Source organism: Trachypithecus francoisi, unplaced genomic scaffold (assembly GCF_009764315.1).
Source record: "Trachypithecus francoisi isolate TF-2019V2 unplaced genomic scaffold, Tfra_2.0 Lachesis_group0, whole genome shotgun sequence".
In the NCBI taxonomy this organism is placed as follows: domain Eukaryota; kingdom Metazoa; phylum Chordata; class Mammalia; order Primates; family Cercopithecidae; genus Trachypithecus; species Trachypithecus francoisi.
Genome location: NW_022681453.1, coordinates 61,078,759 through 61,101,803, shown reverse-complemented (window position 1 = coordinate 61,101,803; position 23,045 = coordinate 61,078,759). Strand labels below are relative to the sequence as shown.

Genomic DNA, 23,045 nt, shown 5'->3' with positions numbered 1-23,045 from the left:
CCTTTGTAAGGATTCTGTAGTTGAACATAAGTTTCTCGAGGTCTTCATGGAGAGCTATGTGATATAATGTAGCTATGGTGGAAAAAAACTTGGGCTTTGCCCCAAACAAAATTAAAAAGTAACAACTCAGGGCTTGGTGAAAGAAGCCAGATACAAAAAAAGACGTACAGTGTATGTTCCATTTATATGAAATGTCCAAAAGAAGGCAACCAAAAGTAGATTAGTAGTTGCCGAGGTCTATAATTGGAATGGGGAATGACTGTAAATGAGCAGAAGGATTCTTCTTGGGGCGATGAAAATGTTCTGAAATTAAGATTGTGGTGACTGTACAACTGTGAAAATACATTAAAATTCCTGGAATTGTATACTTAAAATGGATGAGTTTTATTTAAAATGCTATCTCAATAAAGCTTTTAAAAAACTACCACCACAGCAGCAAACCCAGGGCTCTGCCTCTCCTTGGCTGGGTGGGGACAGCCCCTGGCAGAACTGCTGTGAGCCTGCGCGCCTAAGGAAAAAAGTGGGTGAGGCCCTCAGGTAAGGCCTGGCACAAGGGGTTAGGAGTACTAACGGCATTCTCATTGCGAGGACTCAGAAGACTCCTTCAGACTTGAATATCCACCAAGTATTTAAGCACCTTCTATCCAAATATCTTGTACATATTCTAAAAGTACCTAAAAGTATTCATTTTGGAAGAAAAATTTCATCTTCTCCTCTACATTATTTTTGTAAAGAAACTGTACAAAGCAGCGTTACAAATAGCTAAAATTTAAACTGTATGCCTTATTTTATCTGTCCTACATTGGAGAATATACTTCTTTTTTGCCTCAAGCATTTTTATACTGGTTAATTTCCCAAATGAATTGACTGAAGATATAATTACTGGAAAGGTGGCAGATGCTACTGAGAAATCTAATTAATTCAGAATGGAAGTGACAAGGGGTAGGTATAAAAGAGATATTTGCAGAGGCAAGCTCCTGAGATTGAAACCCTGTTAGGAAAAAGAAAAATGGCCCTTTGAAGAAGTGACATTTTTATGATCTCCATAAAGCAGTGACCAAGAAACAACCTTAGAGAATCAAAGAACCATAAAATCGTAGAACAGAATAAAGATGGAGAAATTATATGGTCAATTTCCTGCAGTTTATAGATGAGAAAACTGAGTCCCAGAGAGCTCAACCGACTTCCAAAGGTCACACAGCAAGCTGGTGGGCAGACGGCACAACAGTTAGGGCTCAGAGGGTCAGCTCTGCCATCTGACTGGCTGGATGATCCCAGAATAACCATGTAACCTCTTTATGAGCCTTCATCTGTAACATTAGGGAAATTATACACACACACACACACACACAGACACACACACACACACACAAATATATATACATATAAAGTTATGACTGACAATAGATGAAACGTTTGTTGAAGCACTTAGTCCAAGGCCTGGCACATACAATAAATGAGAGTTACAATGATAATATTTAATAATAATAATAAGGCAAAGCCTAAAATCCAGACTGTTCCATTTCTCCAAGTGAAGGCTCTCACGATAACATTAACAGCTATCATTCATTAGGTAACTAGGTGCCACACCCAAAGCCATAACCCTGAAAGACAGGCAATTATTATTCCCATTCAACAGATAAAGAAACTACTATTCAGAGATTAATGCTACAACAGTTTTAAGTAACAAAGTCAGGGATTCCTTTAGGACTTAGACTCCAAAACTCATGCTCTTCCCCTAGAAAGTCTACTGCCTCCATCCTAAAGACTTATAGGACAGGTGGCTGAGGAGTGTCTTCGAGGGCTATCCAGTGTCACCATTCTGGCCTCTCCACAAAGCCCTGTACTGAGCAGAACCAGCCACTGAAGCGACCACAGGTTCCTGACACAAGCAACTGCAGTCAGGATTCTGCATGTGGCCCCTAGGAAGTCCATCCATCATCTTTATACAACTCTTATTTGATTACTCAGTGCTGTTTCTTTCTATGAGCATGGGCATTGATAACTGGAAAAATTAAAGCCCAGGTTCAGACCCAGCCCAGGGTATTTGACGCATGGTCATAATATGGGACGTGGAATGGCAGAGGCAGTTTCTTGACTTAACCACACAGCTCACGTTTTAACATGAAGACTTTCCTAGGAGTAAGTAAGTAAGAAAAGAACTATCTTCCTTGAGTTCTCCCATGTGCAAGCCCTGTGCTAGGTACTGCTTTATACACACAATATCCTCAACCAGTTCTGTGAGAAATCAACACTTGCAGTGCACAGGTCAGGACACCGGATGCAGAGAGGTTACAGCACCTGCCCAAAGCCACAGTGCTGGAAGAGTCAAGAGAAAAGAGGCCACAAACATGTACTCACTTTCAACTGTTTGGTTCCTTTGGCTGTTTTGAGTCCTATGATCACATGGCTAATGGTTTTGCCATATCCTCCCATGGGATTCTCTGTCTCACATGGAGTTAGCTCTGTGACTTCACCTTCATAAACTTCCTTGGTCTCCTTTATTCGCAGCCCTGGAAGAGGTGGCAGAGGGCTCATGGTGAGAAGCAGAATCTTTTCTCTCACACTGAGAGCCCAAAACTTCCATGTCACCAGAACTGACAAATCAACTTCAATAATGTACATACCAGGGTGTCAAGATGGGTAAAAAGGCAATACAAACATATTAATGTAAATGAGAGGTACTATTAGAAATGCAACTTTTTTTTTTTTTTTTGAGACGGAGTCTTGCTCTGTCGCCCAGGCTGGAGTGCAATGGCGCAATCTTGACTCACTGCAACCTCTGCCTCCCGGGTTCACTCCATTCTCCTGCCTCAGCCTCCCACGTAGCTGGGACTACAGGCGCCCGCCACAATGCCCGGCTAATTTTTTGTATTTTTGGTGGAGACGGGGTTTCCCCATGTTAGCCAGGATGGTCTCGATCTCCTGACCTTGTGATCCGCCCGCCTCGGCCTCCCAAAGTGCTGAGATTACAGGCGTGAGCCACTGCGCCTAGAAATGCAACTTTTTAAGGGAACTTTCTGGGTTCAAATCCAGAACTAGATAGACAAGTTATAATTCTCAAAATTGTCTGCTCCATTTCCAAGGGGGTGAAATTTACCTTTAGCCTTTAATCCAGTCTCTGAACCCACACCATTCTATTCCACCAGAACAGTGGCTATCAAAACTCCTGTAGCCTTGTTTCCTGAATTTTTGACTCTCAAAGGAAATCTTAAAACCAATGGAATAACTCACTACACACCCTCTGACACTGTATCAAGCCTGAGCAGGGCATAATAAAATAATTAGGTATCTATGTCAACAGTGGGTAACGCTCGACCCTGCCAGGTGTTATGGGCCTCTGGCTCTCACTGTGTACTCCAAGAAGAAATACCCAGCTGTCATGCATTATTTGCAATGTGTTGCTCTACAATTTTCTTTTTCTTTTCTTTTTTTTTTTGAAATAGAATCTCGGTCTGTCACCCAGACTGGAGTGCAATGGTGCGATCTTGGCTCACTGCAAGCTCCGCCTCCCGGGTTCAGGTAATTCTCCTGCCTCAGCCTCCCAAGTAGCGGGGATCACAGGCGTGCACCACCACATCTGGCTAATTTTTGGGTTTTTTTCTATACTTTTAGTAGAGACAGGGTTTCATCACGTTGGCCAGACTGGTCTTGAATTCCTGACCTCAGGTGATCCACCCATCTCAGCCTCCCAAAGTGCTGGGATTACAGGTGTGAGCTACCATGCCCAGTTGCTCTACAATTTTCTAAGTCCATAACACATTAGAATATTGCAAATAAAGGTAAATTTCTCTCCAAATTCTAAACATCATCCACATTAGCTCTTTAATAAACGCTTGTTCATTATCCAAGAATCGTTGTTAAATTAATTTTTAGAACATGATCTCTATGTTCATTACATGCTTTTGCATATAATGGCTCTGCTTCCTGAACCACTCTTTTGAGCTTAGGCAACTCTTCCTTGCAGACTCAGTTTAAAACTTATCCCCTCCCCCTTCACACATCCTTCTTCCTCATCCTCCAAATTGTCCCCATGGTGACCTGTGTTTCCACTGGCACAGCACCAGCACACGGCAATGCCGTAACTTGCAGACTTTGCCTATCCCTCTGCAGACTGCCCACCCCTGAGCTGAGGGCCTAGCACATTGGCAGGTAGAGTAAATGGATGAATGAATGAAGTCACTAAGAGTGAAGGGGTTGTCATTAGGCAGACCACCTATTAATAATACCCAAGAAACGAACCTGCGGATACATTTACATGTTCTATATGGTAATGGCCTGAGAACTCTAAGGAGTCAGTCATGTAATGTTATAGCCTGTATCACCGTAACACCCTCAACCTCAGCACTATAAGTCAGGCATAACTGAACTATACTGTTAGAAATCAAGACTACCATTAACTTGGGTAAGGAAGGATGGCAACCGGCAGTGGACATGAAGGGTAGTTTGGAGTTCTGGCAACATTCCCTTTTTTTATTAGCTGCTGGTTTCATGGGTTTTTACTTTACAATAATCCACCAAGTTATGCATTTATGTTCTGCACATTTTTCTGTACATATGCACAAAATTACCAAGTCTACTTTAAAAAAATTTTTAAGTAAATAATACCAGTGAGACCCAGTGAAGTTAAGACCACTGATGGCCTAACTTTAGGAAATACTACTCTAAACCTCTGCTGGAGCCTATGGTCATGGTTCTCAACCTTTAGGTCCACCTGAGGGGCCCCTATAATGAATCATGCCCTGGCTGTAGCCAGACCACTTGCTTCCAAATCCCAGGGGATGGGCCCCTGCCATCACTATTCGTTTAAAATTCTGCCCTTGATTCCAAAGTACAGACACAGTTGAGATCCAGTTATCTAAAGAATAAATGAAAAACTATTCAACTCACAAATGTGGAGACATAAACTAGTCCTGACGGCAGGGTGGCATGATAAGGACTTGGTGTTCTCACCATTAAGCTACCTCTGTTCTGATATGGAAATATTCCAGCGGCACTAAGAAACACTACCTATGGTGTCAGGTACACTCAGTAACTTCTCACTTTTAAACGTGGTCATTATCTTATCATTGGGCTGTTTGCCTTCTTTACCCCAGAAACCCAGTCAGGACAAAGACTCTCAGATATTAAAGTTAAGGAAAAGTTTTACTCTACCTTCATTCCATCTAATAGCCTATAAATGGAAGTTTTGGAATAGCCTCAAAAGAGAGGACTCATTTCATTTGTGCTTTACCAAATTCTTAATTCTTGAACATCAATCTTAGACAAAAATTCTCCAAATAATATGAATATATCAGAACACTGTGGTAAACTTGGAAAATCCTGTACTTTAAAAGTGAACTTTGATTTTTTCTAAATCAAACCTTTTATATCCCACAGTGATAAATTCCTTCAAATGGAATGCTTACTTATATTTACTGTTAGATGAATGTGGCACGAAATTCCTCAAGGAGGGGAAGAAAGACATTCCCGTCTCTCAGTAGCCCCCACATTTGTTTAGAAGTTGCTCTGTGCTGACAAGCAGGCGGGGGACGTGGGTGACGGACAATGAAACCTGCTGTTAGCCAGGAAAGGGGCTGAGCTGGCGCTGTCTCTGGCAATGACAACACAAATGACACAGGTTTCATCTGCTGGCTCAGGTTTCTAAATCACTGACAGGGACCTTCATCACATCAAGGAAATAGCACAGACTCCCTGCTTTTTATTTCTGGTCGGCTTATTGCTTCCTCCCCACCCCCTCTCCCAGCTTCAGAGAATTCAAAGGCAGGGGAAGATGGGCAGGGTTCCTTTTTAAAGACAGTCAATGGCCTGCCTTTTTATTCTCTGGTAGGATCAAGAAATTTCTTTTCACCTTGCTGCCATCAAAAGAATGATACTGTCCCCTCCCCTCAAAAATGGCAAATTACAAAACAGATGCCAAGGAACTTATCTCTATTTTTCTGAATTTTAAAGCATTTGTTACCTTTAAGCAATGGAAATACATACATACACCCATGTGAAGCCAGTTTTCACAGATTTTATCAATATCAGAAAAACATTTTTTAAGTAAATAGAAAGAACATTTTTAAAAAATACTCAGAGGCCAGGCGTGGTGGTTCACGCCTGTAATCCCAGCACTTTGGGAGGCCAAGGTAAGTGGATCATGTCAGCCCAGGAAACAGAGATTGCAGTGAGCCAAGATTGTGCCATGCACTCCAGCCTGGGTGATAGAGTGACACCTTGTCTCAATTAAAAAAAAAAAAGTACTCAGATATTTGAACTAGTTGTAACATCTCACTGTTCATCTCGTCTTTATTATGAGTTAAATAAAACCATGGGCACATGTTTAAAAAAAAAAATACTCATAAGATTTTAAACCTTAAAGGAGTCCTGCGAATCATTTCCACTGCTATTCCAAATACAATGTAAAAATCCACAAAGTACACTGCATGTAATTACATGGGTTGAACCTTACAGATACAGACGCTGAGCTAAAGAAGCAAGACACAAGGAACACATAAACTATGATTTAGATAAAGTTTTAAAAGGGCAAAATTAAGCCCCATGGTTTAGAGATACACACATGTGTGTACAAGGTTATGGTGATCACATAAACCATTCCCACACAATTATGGCACATTGTGAGTCCCACCTGGGAGAGGAAGGGGTTGTGACCAGGGAGGGACACACGTCTGAAGTGCTGGCCGTGCTCTGTTCTTTCAGTGGTGACTGTATAAGCCTTTACTTCATAATTAATGTTTTACATACTTCTCCATAAGTCTATAATATCTCCGTTTAAAACAGGCACTGGGATGGGTGTAGTGACTCATTCCTGTAATCTCAGCACTCTGAGGGGCCAAGGCGAAAGGATTACTTGAGGCCAGGAGTTCGAGACCATCTGGGCAACACATGAGACTCCATTGCTACAAAAACAATTTTTTTTTTTTTTTGAGAGGAGTCTTACTCTGCAGTCCAAGCTGGAGTGCAGTTGCACAATATCACCTCACTACAACCACCGCTTCCCGGGCTCAAGAGGTTTTCGTGTCTCAGTCTTCCGTTTTTTTTTTTTTTTGACACAGGGTCTCTGTTGCCTGCTGAAGTGCAGTGGTGTAATTTCAGCTCACTGCAGCCTTGACTTTCCAGGCTCAGGTGATCCTCCCACCTCAGCCTTCCCAGTAGCTGGGACTACAGGCACACATCACCATACCCAGCTAATTTTTGTATTTTTTGTAGAGACAGGGTTTCACCATATTCCCCAGGCTGGTCTCTAACGCCTGGGCTCAAGCAATCCACCTGTCTTTGCCTCCCAAAGTGCTGAGATTACAGGAACCACCATGAGCCACCATGCCTGGCCTCTCTACATAATTTTTTTTTTTTTTTTGAGACAGAGAGTCTCTGCTGCCCAGGCTGGAGTGCAATGGCACAATCCTCCACCTCCTGGGTTCAAGCAATTCTCCTGCCTTAGCCTCCCAAGTAGCTAGGATTACAGGGGTATGCCACCATGTCCTGCTAATTTTTTGTATTTTTAGTAGAGACGGGGTTTCACCATGTTGGCCGGCCTGGTCTCGAACTCCTGACCTCAGGTGATCACCAGCCTCAGCCTCCCAAAGTGCTGGGATTACAGGCATGAGCCACCACACTCGGCCTACAGAAAAATTTTAAAAAATTAGCTGGGCGTGGTGATGTACACCTGCAGTCCTAGCTACTTAGGAGGCTGGGGCAGGAGGATCTCTTGAGCTCAAGGAGTTGAGGCTGCAGGGAGCTATGGTTACACCACTGCACTTTAGCCTGGACAACAGAGTAAGATCCTGTCTCTAAAAAAATTTTAAAAAGAGAAAAATGTTTTAAAAATAGATAAGTAAAATAGGCACCAAACCCAGGCATGATGGTGTACACCTATAGCCCCAGCTACTTGGGAGGCTGAGGTGGAACAATCAGTTGAGCCCAGGAGTTCAAGGCCAGCCTGGGCAACAGAGTGAGACCATGACATGGCACTAAAACAAAATAAAATAATTAAAATAAGCACCAAAAAATCCAATATTTCATGGTAAAAATAATGTATTTCCAGGCAGAAATACTTTGCAGTTTTAAAAATATTCAAATCAATGCACTGAAGAAGTGTTAAAATTATAAAATAAAAATAAATCTATTCTAAGTAACACAAAACTTAGCCTCTGGACACAGTTCATAATCTCTCTGGTTTAGAAAAACAGTCACAAACTTCAATGCTTATGGGGACCCGGTCAGAAGGACTCGCTCAGCTCCGCCTGCTGTGGGAATGAAAGCTGCTTCAAGGAGGCAGAAATGAGCACTTTATGACACTTCCCTATTGCTAAATATTGACAACTAGTTCCAAATTTAGAAAAAATACTTCATAAACCAAACATATACCTACAGCCCAGGCATATTTTTTAGCTAAAGACTTCTGTTTTCAGCTGGGCATGGTGGCTCATGCCTGTAATCCCAGCACTCTGGGAGGCCGAGGCAGGCAAATCATGAGGTCAGGAAATCAAGACCATCTTGGCCAACACAGTGAAACCCCATCTCTACTAAAAATACCAAAAATAGCTGAGTGTGATGGCATGTGCCTGTAATTCCAGCTATTTGGGAGGCTGAGGCACGAGAATCACTTGAACCCCGGAGGTGGAGGTTGCAGTGAGCTGAGACCATGCCACTGCACTCCAGCCTGGCGACAGACTCTCTAAAAAAAAAAAGACCTCTGTTTTCTAACTGCTTCAAAGTCTACCCACTTTTCTCACTCACTCAGAACTTTCCTGAGCACCCACTATGTGCCAGGAACTGTGTTTACAAAGACAAACACTGACCACTGTATCCCCAGAAGACACTGAGTAAACACCCAACCTGCTCCCTCCCATTCTTCCCCATCTCCAAAAATGGCCAAACCTGGGAATTTTCCTCGACTTCTCTCTTTCTTTTAGCCCCACATCTAACCCTTTAGGAAATTCTGGGCCGGGCGCGGTGGCTCAAGCCTGTAATCCCAGCACTTTGGGAGGCCGAGACGGGCGGATCACGAGGTCAGGAGATCGAGACCATCCTGGCTAACATGGTGAAACCCCATCTCTACTAAAAAATCCAAAAAACTAGCCGGGCGAGGCGGCGGGCGCCTGTAGTCCCAGCTACTCGGGAGGCTGAGGCAGGAGAATAGCGTGAACCCGGGAGGCGGAGCTTGCAGTGAGCTGAGATCTGGCCACTGCACTCCAGCCTGGCGACAGAGCAAGACTCCGTCTCAAAAAAAAAAAAAAAAAAAGGAAATTTTGTCAGCTCTACCATGCAAACATACCCAGAATCCAACCACTTTGCACTTCCACTGCCACCACCCTGGTCCGAGCCACTACTTTGTCCTGCTCAGACTCCTCTCTGTCCTCACCCTCCTTATTATCCACTCCCACTCTCACCCTAGCCGGAAGGGTCTGGTAAAAGCAAAACCAGAGCACAGGGATACCAGCACTCTCTGACTGCTTCTCCTTTTGTTCAGTGTAAAATTCAAAGCCTTAATCATGGCCTACCTGATCTTACTCCGAAACTAAACTTCAACAGTCTTTAAGTTTCATCATTTCCTCAAAGTTTTCTGGCAAATTTTCTTCTTAAGAATACTTACGGCCGGTTGCGGTGGCTCAAGCCTGTAATCCCAGCACTTCGGGAGGCCGAGATGGGCGGATCACGAGGTCAGGAGATCGAGACCATCCTGGCTAATACGGTGAAACCCTGTCTCTACTTAAAAATACAAAAAACTAGCCGGGCAACGAGGCGGGCGCCTGTAGTCCCAGCTACTTGGGAGGCTGAGGCAGGAGAATGGCATAAACCCAGGAGGCGGAGCTTGCAGTGAGCTGAGATCTGGCCACTGCAATCCAGCCTGGGTGGCAGAGCAAGACTCCGTCTCAAAAAAAAAAAAAAAAAAAAAAGAATACTTACTTTGGTTTGATAATGAAAGGGCCTGGAAACTGGTACAGGCACTCTGACCAGTGTTCATAACCCACGACTCAGCAGGCAAATCCTAGAAACATACTCGCACATGTGCACAAAGACACATAAAAGGATGTTCCTAGTAGCCTTGTGTTTAAAAGTAAAAGCTGAAAATAAATCTAAATGTTCAAAAAACAGAAATGGCTTAATAACTGGACTTTTATGCAACAGTTAAAAGAAATAAGCTATTTCTATAAGCAGATCTGAGGGAAACCAGGAATTGCCCAGTGCTGTACCAGCAGAAATGGGGCCAAAAGACTACCCCAGAAGTCCCAGCTAGCAAAAGGCAAAAATTAAAGACAGAAGCCATTTTCTTCTCACAGAAAATCTTCAGAGCAACGGCTCTAGAAATGAGACAGATGTCGGATCAAACCAGTTCTGCCACTTACTAACTGGGTCACTAGCAAGTTATTCTCACAACTTTCTGAGACTGTTTCTTCAAATGCGAAATGTAGATTGATAATCTCCCCTCAGGGGAGAGAAGGCCTGGCTCATCACTGGCACTTACTATGATAGCCCTAGGCCCTAAGAGTTTGGCGCCATAAGCCTCTAAGATCTGCCAGTCCCCACACAGTCTCCTCACTTTATGACAGGCCACAACTCTTCTGGCTCGCCATCCAGGACCAGGGGCATTCTGGCCACATGGCACACCAAGATTCTGGCTTGAGTCCAAAACCTTTTAAGTGGATAGTCATCTCTAATGGCAAAATAAGGCTTCCAGGAAAATACGACTCATTAAAAAAACACACTTTTAGACACATCTACTTATTGCATAAAGCCCGGGCTCACAGCTAGGGTCCATAGTTGCTCCAATTGCTAAGGCACTTCAATTAGAAAAGCTGGGGTTTTGTTTCATTTGAAAAATAATGCACTAAGTGCCAAAAGAAAAATAGCAGTGCCACGAATACCAGACATAAAGGCATCTTCACCGCAAAGAGGCTTCGGTGCACAGGCTTCAGGAAGTGAGACCAACTCCTCCCACAAATGTGACACTACTTACCAATGGCCCTGCGGAAGTTCTCCATCAGCACCTCTGTCTTCTTGATCTCAGTTGAGTAAACTTCACTCCCCACCATTGGGCAGAAGGGGACCTTACTACCCAGCTCCTGAGCAATAGCCAGAGCCAGAGCTGTCTACAGAAGAAAGCAACAGAAACATAGTTCACAGTCCTGAAAACATAAACAATTCACAAGCACATGCTACAGAACCATGAGGAACTAGGAACAGCTGAACATCTAGTCCTACCATTTAGCATGTTTCACATAATAAATGTTTGATGACTTTTGTGGACAGTCAATTTAAATCATAAATGGCATCTCTAATCTTCCCCATAATTACAAGCTATCAATCACTCAGACTTACCCAGCACAGGCCCAACTCCAAATGCCTCACATGATCCTCACAACCAGCCTATGAGATAGATACTAGTATTCTCCCCACTTTACACATGAGAAACTGAGAGACATTAAATAACACAATGTAAGTACCATAATCTAGAAAATGGCAGTGCAGATTTAATCTCTGGCAGTAGGACTCCAAAGATCATGTTATAATTAGAAGAGTCTACTCTGCAGTATCCATAGGGATACCAAAATCCATGGATGTTCAAGTCCTGGTATAAAATGGCAGGGTATTTCCATATAACCTATGCACATCCTCCTGTTACTTTAAAACATCTCTAGATTACATACAATACCTAATAAAATATAAATGCTATGTAAATAATTATATTGTATTTTTAAGTATGCATTATTTTTATTATTGTATTTTTATCTTTTATTGTTTTTTTCCTGAGTATTTTTGATTTGTGGTTGACAGAATCTACACACATGGAACCCACAGATAGGAATGGCGAACTTTATAGTCATCCAAAATTGTTCCCCCAATATCAATACGTGGCTCTGAGCTAATTGCTCAGAATATACCACTGGATCTTTGAGATACCTGCTTTCTCTTTTCACAAATGCAGGAAAACACCAATCTACAACCCATCAGAAATAATGAAGGAATGAATGAACTGATTGTTCATTTTATGTTATGTAGCCCACAAAGAGCGAAGAAGGATATCTCAAGTAGGATTTTGAAGCTATGAGTTGGTCTTAACAAGTTACAATTAAACATGCCCTGTGGTAAACTACAAATTGGTTTTTGGTAAGATAATTACAGTTGGCAAATGCTAAAGAGAACCAGACTTCACAGGTATATGGTCAAATGTCAAGTATGGCAAGCAAATGCTTTAAAGTTGGTACAGAACTGGGCAAGGCCACAGCCTTTGAATGCCATTTTCATCTTTCCTCATCTCTGAAACAGGAGCATAAGTAAGGCCAGTTCCCTGGGTATATGGGCTAAGAAAGAAAACAAGCTTGTTACTGAAGAACAAAGTGAAACTCTGAGACGGTGTCTTAAAATTAACAGTCAAGGTTCCTCTCAGATTTTCTTTTCTATGCCCTGTTGGTGATAGTTTTGAGGTAGTAAGCTCTGGTGGAGAATCAGTATATAGCATAGTATAAAATGCACTAGCCAGGAACAGAAAGATTTAGTGCTGGTTCTGCCACTAATTTTCAGTGTGACCTTGGGCAGTCGGCAAATCTCAGGTGCCCGATTTCCTCATCTGTCAAATGAAAGTACTAAAGTGCCATGCTAGATCACAAGTGGCAAACTCGTTGCTCATAGCCTGGTTCTGTTAGGCCTGCAGTCTCACGGTGACCTTCAGCAAGGCCAAGCACCAGGGGCTCATGGCAGCCATGCCACAGTGCACCCAGCCACTTCCCTCATCCCTGCTGCCTGCCTCATTAGGCATCCGCACTTGTGAGCCCAAGGCTGACACCTTAAAAACTGATATTCTTCTAAGAGCAAAGGAAAAAAATCTCTGGAACGTGAAAGGGCACAATGAGAGGAGCAGCACTCTAACAGCAGACTCCCTGTGGGGCCACAGGCTGGACAGGACCACCATCTAACTAAACTCTACCCCCTTCCCAGTCACTCCTCTTTCTCTTCCTTGTATCTCTGCCAGCCCCAATTCCCTACCCTCAGTTTTCAACTTCAAAGACAGTGACCACATCCAATTAAATGGCACTCTCCCTCCCTGTACCTAATACAGAAGAGATGAACATACTTCCATTAAAATATGATAAATACTTGGTTAAAAAAAAAGCTTCACAGCACGCTGCCACGCCGACGCCGACCCCGCTCTGCATGTCAGCCCGCCCGCGCCCACCATCACCACAGTTCAGCAGCTGGAAGGAAGATGGCGCCTAGTGGATAGCAAAGGCTTTGATGAACACATGAGGAAGCTAGGAGTGGGAACAGCTTTGCGAAAAATGGGCGCAATGGCCAAGCCAGACTGTATCATCACTTGTGATGGCAAAAACCTCACCATAAAAACTGAGAGCACTTTGAAAACAACACAGTTTTCTTGTACCCTGGGAGAGAAATTTGAAGAAACCACAGCTGATGGCAGAAAAACTCAGACTGTCTGCAACTTTACAGATGGTGCATTGGTTCAGCATCAGGAGTGGGACGGGAAGGAAAGCACAATAACAAGAAAATTGAAAGATGGGAAATTAGTGGTGGACTGTGCCATGAACAATGTCACCTGTACTCGGACCTATGAAAAAGTAGAATAAAAATTCCATCATCACTTTGGACAGGAATTAACTAAGAGAAGGACCAAGCTCAGTTCAATGAGCAAATCTCCATACTGTTTCTTTTTTTTTTTTTCATTACTGTGTTCAATTATCTTTATCACAAACATTTTACATGTAGCTATTTCAAAGTGTGTTGGATTAATTAGGATCATCCCTTGGTTAATAAAGAAATGTGTTTGTGCTAACAAAAAAAAAAAAAAAAAGCTTCACATGTGTCTCATTTCCTTCATTTAAAGGCTTCCAGAGGGAAAGTATATGACATGGCTACTATTCCTACACCTACTACAGAGTGCTGCGCAGACCTCATCGAATCTCCCCAACTAGCCTATGACCTTGATCATCTAGTCTGTACTTCATAGATTAAGAAACAAAACTCAAAAGTTACCAACACACCCAAGGTCAAACCGCAAGCAGCAGCACTAGGATGCAAACCCCAGTCTCCAAAGCCATTATTTTTTTGTACTCACCCCACGTGAGTGACAAGTGGCACAAAAAAAAAGGTTGTTTCCAAAAGAAGGTGAAGAAATCTCTATTTTTCAATCTCAGCTGCATATCTCCTTTTTCTAAAACCCAAACCCATTATTAACAGTGTGAGGTCCTCAAGAGTGGAAATGCATATGAACCATGTATTTGCATCTCTAAAACAAGCAGTATTCCTGCCTGTCACCCAGTTAAGTTGGCTAAACTTTGGGACCCTGCAGCAAACCATTAAGCAGAAGTCACCAAATTCCTTCATACACATTGGAAGGAAGTGGACAAACTTATAAGGTAATACCACACCGAGCACTTCTCATATTTCCTGAGAGGAAAGCGATACAATATCACCAAAACAAATGAAAGACATATGCTTCTAGCAATATGGCACACTGGGTCCACTGAAAACCTCTCCTCTTACAAAACACGTGTGTCTCGTTTCCTCCATTTAAAGGCTTCCAGAGAGAAAGTATATGACATGGCTGCTATTCCTACACCTACTACAGAGTGCTGCATAGACCTGTTCATAGAATTGAATAAATAATAACATTCAGAGCAGTAAACCACTTGCCTTGAAAGTTTGGAGACTGTGAATACGGGAAAGCTCAGCAAGATATAGCACTTAGATAGAAACCGCTGAATAAAACTAGGACCGGGTGTGGTGGCTCACGCCTGCAACCCCAGCACTTTGGGAGGCCAAGGCAGGCGAATTGCTTGAGCCCAGGAGTTCAACACCAGTCTGGGCAATATGGTGATACCCCATCTCTACAAAAATTAGCCAAGGCATGGTGGTGTGCACCTGTAGTCCCAGCTACTAAGGAGGCTAAGGTGGGAGGATCACCCCAACCCAAGAGGTAAAGACTGCAGTGAACCAAGATCACTGCACTCCAGGCTGGGTAACAGACCACGGCACTCCAGCCTGGGCAACAGACCACTGCACTCCAGCCTGGGTGACAGAGTGAAACTGTCTCAAAAAACAAACAAACAAACAAACAAAACCTTCCAATTAAAAAAACAAACATAAAAAGAGGACTCTTGAAGGGCCACACATAAGCAGAAAAGGTGGGCCATAACAAAATACGCCTGGGGGCCAGGCACGGTGGCTCACGCCTGTAATCCCAGCACTTTGGGAGGCCTAGGCAGGTGGATCACCTAAGGTCAGGAGTTCGAGACCAGCCTGACCAAAATGATGAAACCCCATCTCTACTAAAAATACAAAAATTAGCCAGGCACCTGTAATCCCAGCTACTCAGGAGGCTGAGGCAGGAGAATCGTTTGAATTCGGGAGGCAGAGGTTGCAGTGAGCCAAGATCACGCCACTGTACTCCAGCCTGGGCAAGAGAACGAGACTTCATCTCAAAAAGAAAAAAGAAAGAAAGAAAGAAAAAAAAGACATTATAACAATTCATGCAGTGTGTAACCTTTGATTGCATTTTGATAATCTGGTGTTTTTCAAAAAGCCGAAAACTGAAACAACTTGGAAAGATGTTTTCTAATTTCTACCATCTATATTTTCTTTTCATTAAAACAATTTAACTTCGTTGCCTTTGAAAGCACGTTTGTTAACTGCTCATGGAATCCTATGATGAGCTGCCAGGCTCCTTCATCTCTGTGATTTCTCTACCGCAGTTGATATGGTTACCTACTCCTTTCTTTAAAGGTTCTCCTTCCTTGGTTCCTGAGACACTATTCTTTGCCTGGCTCTGCTCCTCATTTTTAAAAAATTAATTAATTTAATTTTTAATTGACAAAAATTGGGGGAATATAATAGCATTAGCAAGGTGGGTCTGATGATGGCATCCTGGTCATGCAGGAAGACATCCTTACAACTTACTTTCAAGTGATTCAGAAATAAACTAGAGAAAAAGTAAATGTCACAAAATATTTATAACTGGCTATCTAGGTATAGGGTATAAAGAGGCTCATCACACTATTCTTTCAACTTTTTTGTAGGTTCCAAACTTTTCAAAATGAAAAGGAAAAAAATACTCAATAGACTGGATTAATCAGTCATTTAATCATAGCTTAAGAGACAATTAGACCAAAACAAAGATCTAAAAGAAATTACCCATAATTTGGCAGAGTCAAAAAGGTAACAAATATGAGAGGCTAAAAGACAAAGAGGCTAAAACAAGAAGCTCTAGTCCAGGGTTTTTCAGCTTGGGTCCATGACGTTTGTGGCCAGATAATTCCTTATTAGGGAAATTGTTCTGTGCACTGTAAGATGTTTAGTAGCATCCCTGGCCTCCACCCACTAGATGCCAGTAGCACTCCCAACCAAGTTGTGAGAACCAAAAATGTCTGCAGACATTGTCAAAGGCCCCTGGGAAGGCAAAACTGCCCCAGGTTGAAAACCACTGCAATCTTAACCTCATCTCACTGGAGTTCCAGAAGGAGAGAACAACGAGAATGGGGAAAGGCAATGGCTGAAGAGATTAACGCTGACTTTTTTTTTTTTTTTAAGACGGAGTCTTGCTCTATCACCCAGACTAGAGTGCAATGGAGCGATCTTGGCTCCCTGCAACCTCTGCCTCCTGGGTTCAAGCGATTCTCCTAAGGCTGACAATTTTCAAGAATTGAGCAGAGATATAATACACAGATTCAGGAAGCACAATTAGCATTAAGCAGGATAAACAAAAATTAATCCACTCTGACATATAGTGAAACACCAAAACCAAAAACATCTCAAAAACATGCAGAAAGAAGAGTCAAAACCCTCAAAATTAGACTTCTCAAAAACAAGAGAAGCCAAAGGAGCAAATAATATTGAGAGAGAAGTACTGTGAAATAGCAGAGAAGAAAATATCTGTCAACTGAATTATACAGCTAACATAACTCTTTTTCACAACAAGGGCAACATAATGAATGCAAACCTGAGAGACTTTCCACCAATAAACTTCTAGAAGGAATTTCTAAATTATTTACTTTAGGAAGAATAAAAATGGAGGGAAAGAGAAGGTCTAAGATATAAGGAATTGCAAGCAAATAAATGGTAAATGCACTGGACAAGTTAATGTTGCCTGGAGAGAGGTAACTGAAGCTCACATCTGTATGGCGCTTTACAGTTTAAAAAAACTGTTCACAATTTGCTTTTACATAGGAAGAGAAAAAACTGTTCACAAATACAACACTTCTTCCCCCTGTAAGACACCAATATGAGATACATGATCAATAATCATTTCAAAATTATAATGCAAGTCATTATCTTACAACCGATCAGTTTAATAACTGCTTGAAATAGGCAGAGTATGCTTTTGCTCAGAAAAGTTAAGGGACCTGCCTCAGGTCTCACAGCGAGTCAATATCAGAGCTGGAATTTAAATCCCATTTCTTTTCACACACAACCCCAAGCTCCCACTTGCTCACATCAAGCAGCCCTTTTGAAGAATAAGTAAGCTCAGATTGGGAACTCTGGTGAGTTTCAAGTATCTGGCCAGTCCCCTCACAAATCCCAAGAAGTCACATGGTGTCCTCTGCCTGAAAGGCCCTTATCTTCCTTGTAAAGCCAAATCCTCTCCCAGCTCTGAAGGGAAAATGTCAAGTCTCAACCCTTCCAGCTGTACCAACCCGCAGTGCTGCCTCCTGCTCAAATTCCAGCTGCATTTAATATTAGTCAATACCTCAAAGCTGAGCACTCATACTGAGTCCTCTTGTGCTGTCATGATTTCCTTTCTTTCTGCCCTGGAGAGACTATAAGCCCCTTGAAGATAAAAATCATGTCTCTAATTCTCGTTTTTCTTTTTTTCATCTCTCACACAGCCACAATAGCAATGGGTAAAGCTAGCATTTGGAAGAACGCTTGTTGACTCATTTTTTTGTCCCCTCAAATAAGATGTCACTCAGAAAATCTTTATGAAGCCCTAGGCCAACAGAAATGTATTTCCAAAGCAAAGGAGACTTGAAAGAGATAAAGGACAAATTCTAGAGACAATGAGACCCCTTCAAGGACTTCATTCTCTCTTCTCTGGAGGTAGGCCAGGATAATTTGAATTTCAGAAGCAGGGATTTTAGATACACAACTGTATTATTGCACATTAGTTTTAAAAACATACATATAACCCATTTAGCTAAACAAAGACTAGTTAAGACATGAATTCAATTTGGCTTAGACACTAGGATCATTCTCTTGGGTAGATTTAAAAAATGAGAGAAAATGAGTACCTTGCCAGTTCCAGGAGGTCCTGCCAACAAGACAGCTCTTCCAGCCATTTTCTTGCTTTTGATTAATTCTACTATGACGCCACATGCCTACACGCCACAATGGGAAGAATAAATCGGTATTAAAATATTTCACAAGGGGAAAAAACTCAGTCCCTGGCCTACACAATTCACACACTCAGCCAACTAACACTGAGTGCCGGTGCACTGCAGACACCGTTCTAGGTGCCGAGGGTAACGGATGCAAAGCAGAAAAGCCTTGTACTTGTGGAGCTCATGTTTTAGGGAGGGAGACAAACATACAAACATTGCACACATGATCTTCATTACTACTATGAAGAAAAAGGGATGATGAGAGAGAATGAGTGGCTAGAAAGTGATCCTAGAATGTCTTTCTGATGACATTTAATTTGATATGTGAACCTCTGGGAGGAGGAGGAGTCAGTGTTACAGGCAAAGAAAACAGTAAATTCAGAAAATCCAAAGCAGAAACGAGCTTGGCATATCCAAGGGATAGAAAGGTTGCAGTGACCAAAGTATAGTGAAAAAGACCAGGAAGATGAAGTTGAAGAGGTAGGCAGCGGCCAGAACGCAGAACAGGAACATATAGTCTGTGGTAGAATTTGGATTTTACTCTACATAAATAATAGGAAGCCACTGAAAACGTCTTGAAGATTATGTGTCATGTTATGATTTGTTTTTAAAAGACAGTGCTGGCTATTGTGTGAAGAATGCACAGTATGAGTACAAGTAGAACACTGATTTTCGGCCCAGGGTACAGGGGTAGACGCCAGGGGCCCAAATACCTCTTGAAGTTGGGAACAAAACTGTGTTTATATTCATACACACATTTTTTTCAGGGAAAGGATCCACAGATTTCATCAAATTCCCAAAGTAACCTACTAAGCGGTAGGAATTAATGACATAGAGTACTAGCTGGTCATCAGTGAACACTGTAAATACTGATTGTGAAGTTAAGCCTATGGCACTATTAGATCTATTGAATATGTTCTGAATCCTCAAGATTAAGTTACTTTATCATCTGTTAGTATATTTTAAATACATTATAAATCTCTGAATTTTATTAACCATTTGCAGTACACGTGTGTATATATACATACACATATTCCATAAATGGGCTATGGACCATCATATATTTTAGAATATTTGACTATAAGGGGGGAACACTGAGAAAGTTACACTAGCTGAGCATCTATATCTCAGGACTGCATAATACAAGGTTTGCTACACTGATTTCATAACTGAATACATGACTATCTAAAAGGTGCTCTTCTCTCTGGGCAGTGACCACACTGCCAGAGTCTTGTGAATACATCTTATCTCTTCTACCTCTATTCCTCATGGACTGTGAAGTACCTTGGTCTCACACTTATGGCAGCCCCTCAAAAAATATGTCAGGACTACAGGTGCCTGCCACCATGCCCAGCTAATTTCTTGTATTTTTAGTAGAGATGGGGTTTCACCGTGTTAGTCTCAATCTCCCGACCTTGTGATCCGTCTGCTACTGGGGAGGTTGAGGCAGGAGAATGGCGTGAACCTGGGAGGTGGAGCTTGCAGTGAGCCAAGATGGCGCCACTGCACTCCAGCCTGGGCGACAGAGTAAAGCTCCCTCTCAAAAAAAAAAAAAAGAAAAGGAATGTTTGTGGGTATGCTATATCCATCCCATTTCCACTTCAGTTACCAAAGCACACTGCCCTTAATAGAACCTAGAAGATATTCTTCAGATGCTACTTTTTCAGATGGAGTCTCGCTGTCACCCAGGCTGCAGTGCAATGGCGCAATCTCAGCTCACTGCAACCTCCGCCTCCCAGGTTCAAGTGATTCTCCTGCCTCAGCCTCACGAGTAGCTGGGACTACATGCACATGCCGCCACACCCAGCTAATTCTTGTATTTTTAGTAGAGACAGGATTTCGTTATGATGGCCAGGCTGGTCTCGAACTCCTGACCTCAGGTGATTCACTTGCCTTGGCCTCCCAAAGTGCTGGGATTACAGGTGTGAGCCACTGCGCCCGGCCCAGATGCTATATTTCTAAACAGATAAAAAAACCTAGCCAGGTGCGGTGGCTCATGCCTGTAATCCCAGCACTTTCGGAGGCCGAGGCGGGTGGATCACCTGAGGTCAGGAGTTCAAGACCAGCCTGGTCAACATGGTGAAACCCTGTCTCTACTAAATATACAAAAATTAGCCGAGCATGGTGGTGGGCGCCTGTAATCACGTCTACTCATGAGGCTGAGGCAGGAGAATCACTTGAATCCGGGAGGCAGAGGTGGCAGTGAGCCGAGATCACACCATTGCACTCCAGCCTGGGCAACAACAGCAAAACTTCATCTCAAAAAAACACAAAAACAAAAACACCTACTATGACCTTTCCATACAACCTTGTCATATAATCCTCAGCACTGAAGCTCTTTGGGAAACTCAAGGTAGAAGAGACTTTACAAACCTTGGATATGTGCTTTTATTTACAGACCAGGACCTCCTCCATCTATTCTCCCTCAGTTTCCACTCCAACTTCTCTCAGGTGAGATAAGCTTGAATTCTAACATTTAAAAAGAATTGGAAGGGTCTTTAAATGATTACCTAGTCTAACTCTCATTTTTCAGGTTACTGATATGACCAGAATCACACAAGAACCTGGTAGCTGAGGTGGGTCTTAAGCATATACCATCAGTTAAGAGCATGGACTCTGGGATTAAATACATAGACTTGAGTTACAATACTCTCCCACTTACCAGATGAGTAACCTTGGACCTACTTATTTGACCTCTATGAACCAGAATTTCCTCACTTGAACAGAGTTCATACTAGTCAATGGCACACATGTTAAAGGGTGTAGGGGTGAAGTGTAGTGATGCCTGCAATTCACCTTGAAATGTAAAAGTGGATTGGGAGAGGGACACATGGAAAGATATATGATAAAGCAGCATAGTAAAATGTTAATCACAGAATTTAGGCACACAGGTACTTACACAAGTCTTTCAACTTTTTTTGTATGTCTGAAAACTGTCATATTAATGCGGGGAAGGGACAACTAATTCGTTGGATATGACAAGGCAATGGACACATAGCTACTTAGTACAGTGCTTGGCACATGGAAAGCACTCAACCAATGTTAGCTACTTGCAGTAATAGCTGCTTAGTAAGCCAGGGTCAAACACTTCCTTTTTGGAAAGATGATGCTCAAAATGGAAACCTGAGGCTTTTCTTTTGAGTCCTTTCTATTTAGAAAAATCAGGCTAAGAGGCAGTAGCTTAACTTTGTATTAAGTGAAGATTTTTGTAGAAGCTAAGGCTCTGCAAAGGCCAAGGGGCATGGCTGTGACCTTAGAGAACAGCAGGCAGAGAGGGGGGCTATGTCATCATAGAGCACTGATTTGGGAGTCAGAAATACACGTGAGTGCAAATCCCCGCTTTACCATTACTAAAACGAGTGTCAAGTATATAGGTGAAGTGCCCTCTCCCCAACTCAATATTTTCACCTGCCAAAAAATAATAATGTATGTGAAAGTACGTGGCATCACTAGCAGTTAGAAAAAGGAAATTTAATTGGAATGGTCAAAAAGGATGCTTGGAGGGATGAATAAACCAGATTGCTCTTCTCCCTAATTCCCACTTCTCTCCCTCAGCTCCCGGGTCCTGGGAACCAAAATGAGCTTTTAAAGTTTAGTCAATTCCCTACTTTAAACCGTCTCACGGCCTGCCAGTGCGTTCACAACAAAATCCAATTTCCTTACCGTGGCCGACAAAGTTCTGCAGTAACTAACTCCACCAAGATAAAATAATTACTTTTGTTTATTGATGTACACGTTTATCGTCTCTCACTACACTAAAATGTAACCTCCTATTTCCCGCTATATCCCAGTGTCGCGAATAGAGCCCAGCACGGATTAAGGGGACCGGTTTGTGTGGGTTTCCATCTGTACTTGTCCATGAGTTGAAGCAAACCGTCAACTGCCCCAGTGGGTCGTCACTAGTTTTCCTGGGGCTGCCCCTCACCCAGCTCCAGGGCGGCGCCCCTCCCTGAGCCCCTGGCCCATTTTCACTTCCCTGAGGCAACTATGGCGGGAGACCCCTGGCGCGCGCATCCCGCCCCGAGCCACCGACTTCAGCAGCTCTCTCGCCGCAGCAGCCCTGCTTGGAGCCCCCAACTCCCTGGTCCGCTGGCCACACCTCTCGCGCGTTCTCCTGGCCCACGAGCCCTGAGGCCGCCTGCTTGGCCAAGCCGCTCTCGTCCAGCCCCAGCCCTTTCACGTGGCTGTGGGAAGCGATGCGCTGCGTTTTCGTGGTGCTCTTCACCTCCTCAATCTTCATTTTGCGAACGTCGGGAGCTAAACCCAGAGTGGAAAACCAGTAGATAGGACAGTACGCCCAGCGCCCGAGTTACCATGCGGCCGTTACTAGGGCAATTTGCAAAGGCCCGCCTAGGTTGGCCTTCCATTGGTGGAAGCGGCAACGCCTCCGCTCTCCATAGGCTCACGGCTGCGCCCATCGCGGCAGCTGCTGCAGCGCCAGTCACTCACTTCCGGCTGTGTCTCTGGGTTGGCTTCCCCCGCAGCCGGCGCTTCCTGCCCAGGCTGGGGTCGGTAGCATAGTGGGACCACGCCCCGGATTTGATTTAGGGCTGGGGCGTTGCACGAGGTAGTGGCTCCCGGGTACCACTCCTAATCCTTCCGTCCTATCCATTAGCACGTTTGAACGTCATACTCTTACGCGAAGCTCAAGGTATTATTTCCGTTTTGGAAATAGAAGAACTGAGGTTCAGAGCTTAAACTGAGATTGGT

At 43.1% G+C, this 23,045-nt stretch overlaps 2 protein-coding genes across 4 annotated transcripts in view; one reads left to right on the top strand and one right to left on the bottom strand.

The window, feature by feature from the left end:
* Nucleotides 1–22,726, bottom strand: part of RUVBL1 (RuvB like AAA ATPase 1) — a 44,284-nt gene extending 21,558 nt beyond the window's left edge. Inside the window, exons 1-4 of one of the 3 annotated variants that reach the window (XM_033210886.1) lie at nt 22,435–22,726; nt 18,246–18,332; nt 10,964–11,096; nt 2,362–2,513 (exon numbers count right to left, since the gene is read on the bottom strand). In XM_033210886.1, the coding sequence (XP_033066777.1) occupies nt 2,362–2,513; nt 10,964–11,096; nt 18,246–18,332; nt 22,435–22,575 (513 nt within the window). In that variant the 5' untranslated portion in view covers nt 22,576–22,726. Of the gene's footprint in view, nt 1–2,361; nt 2,514–10,963; nt 11,097–18,245; nt 18,333–22,311; nt 22,378–22,434 lie in introns of those variants that run through there. The other 2 variants (XM_033210888.1, XM_033210887.1) reach the window with 2 other exon arrangements.
* Nucleotides 12,184–13,813, top strand: LOC117084512 (fatty acid-binding protein 5-like). The gene is made up of 2 exons (XM_033213278.1): nt 12,184–12,281; nt 13,118–13,813. Exons 1-2 carry the CDS (start codon nt 12,184–12,186, stop codon nt 13,587–13,589), a joined length of 570 nt encoding a protein of 189 aa, XP_033069169.1. The 3' UTR covers nt 13,590–13,813.
* Nucleotides 22,727–23,045: the final 319 nt, after the last annotated feature.

Bases quoted from the DNA above. Each gene is read 5' to 3' on its own strand.
- LOC117084512 (XM_033213278.1), top strand. From the start codon at position 12,184: ATGGCAAGCAAATGCTTTAAAGTTGGTACAGAACTGGGCAAGGCCACA. The intron at 12,282-13,117 runs GTAAGGCCAGTT...TTAAAAAAAAAG, and splicing joins TCTCTGAAACAGGAGCATAA to CTTCACAGCACGCTGCCACG.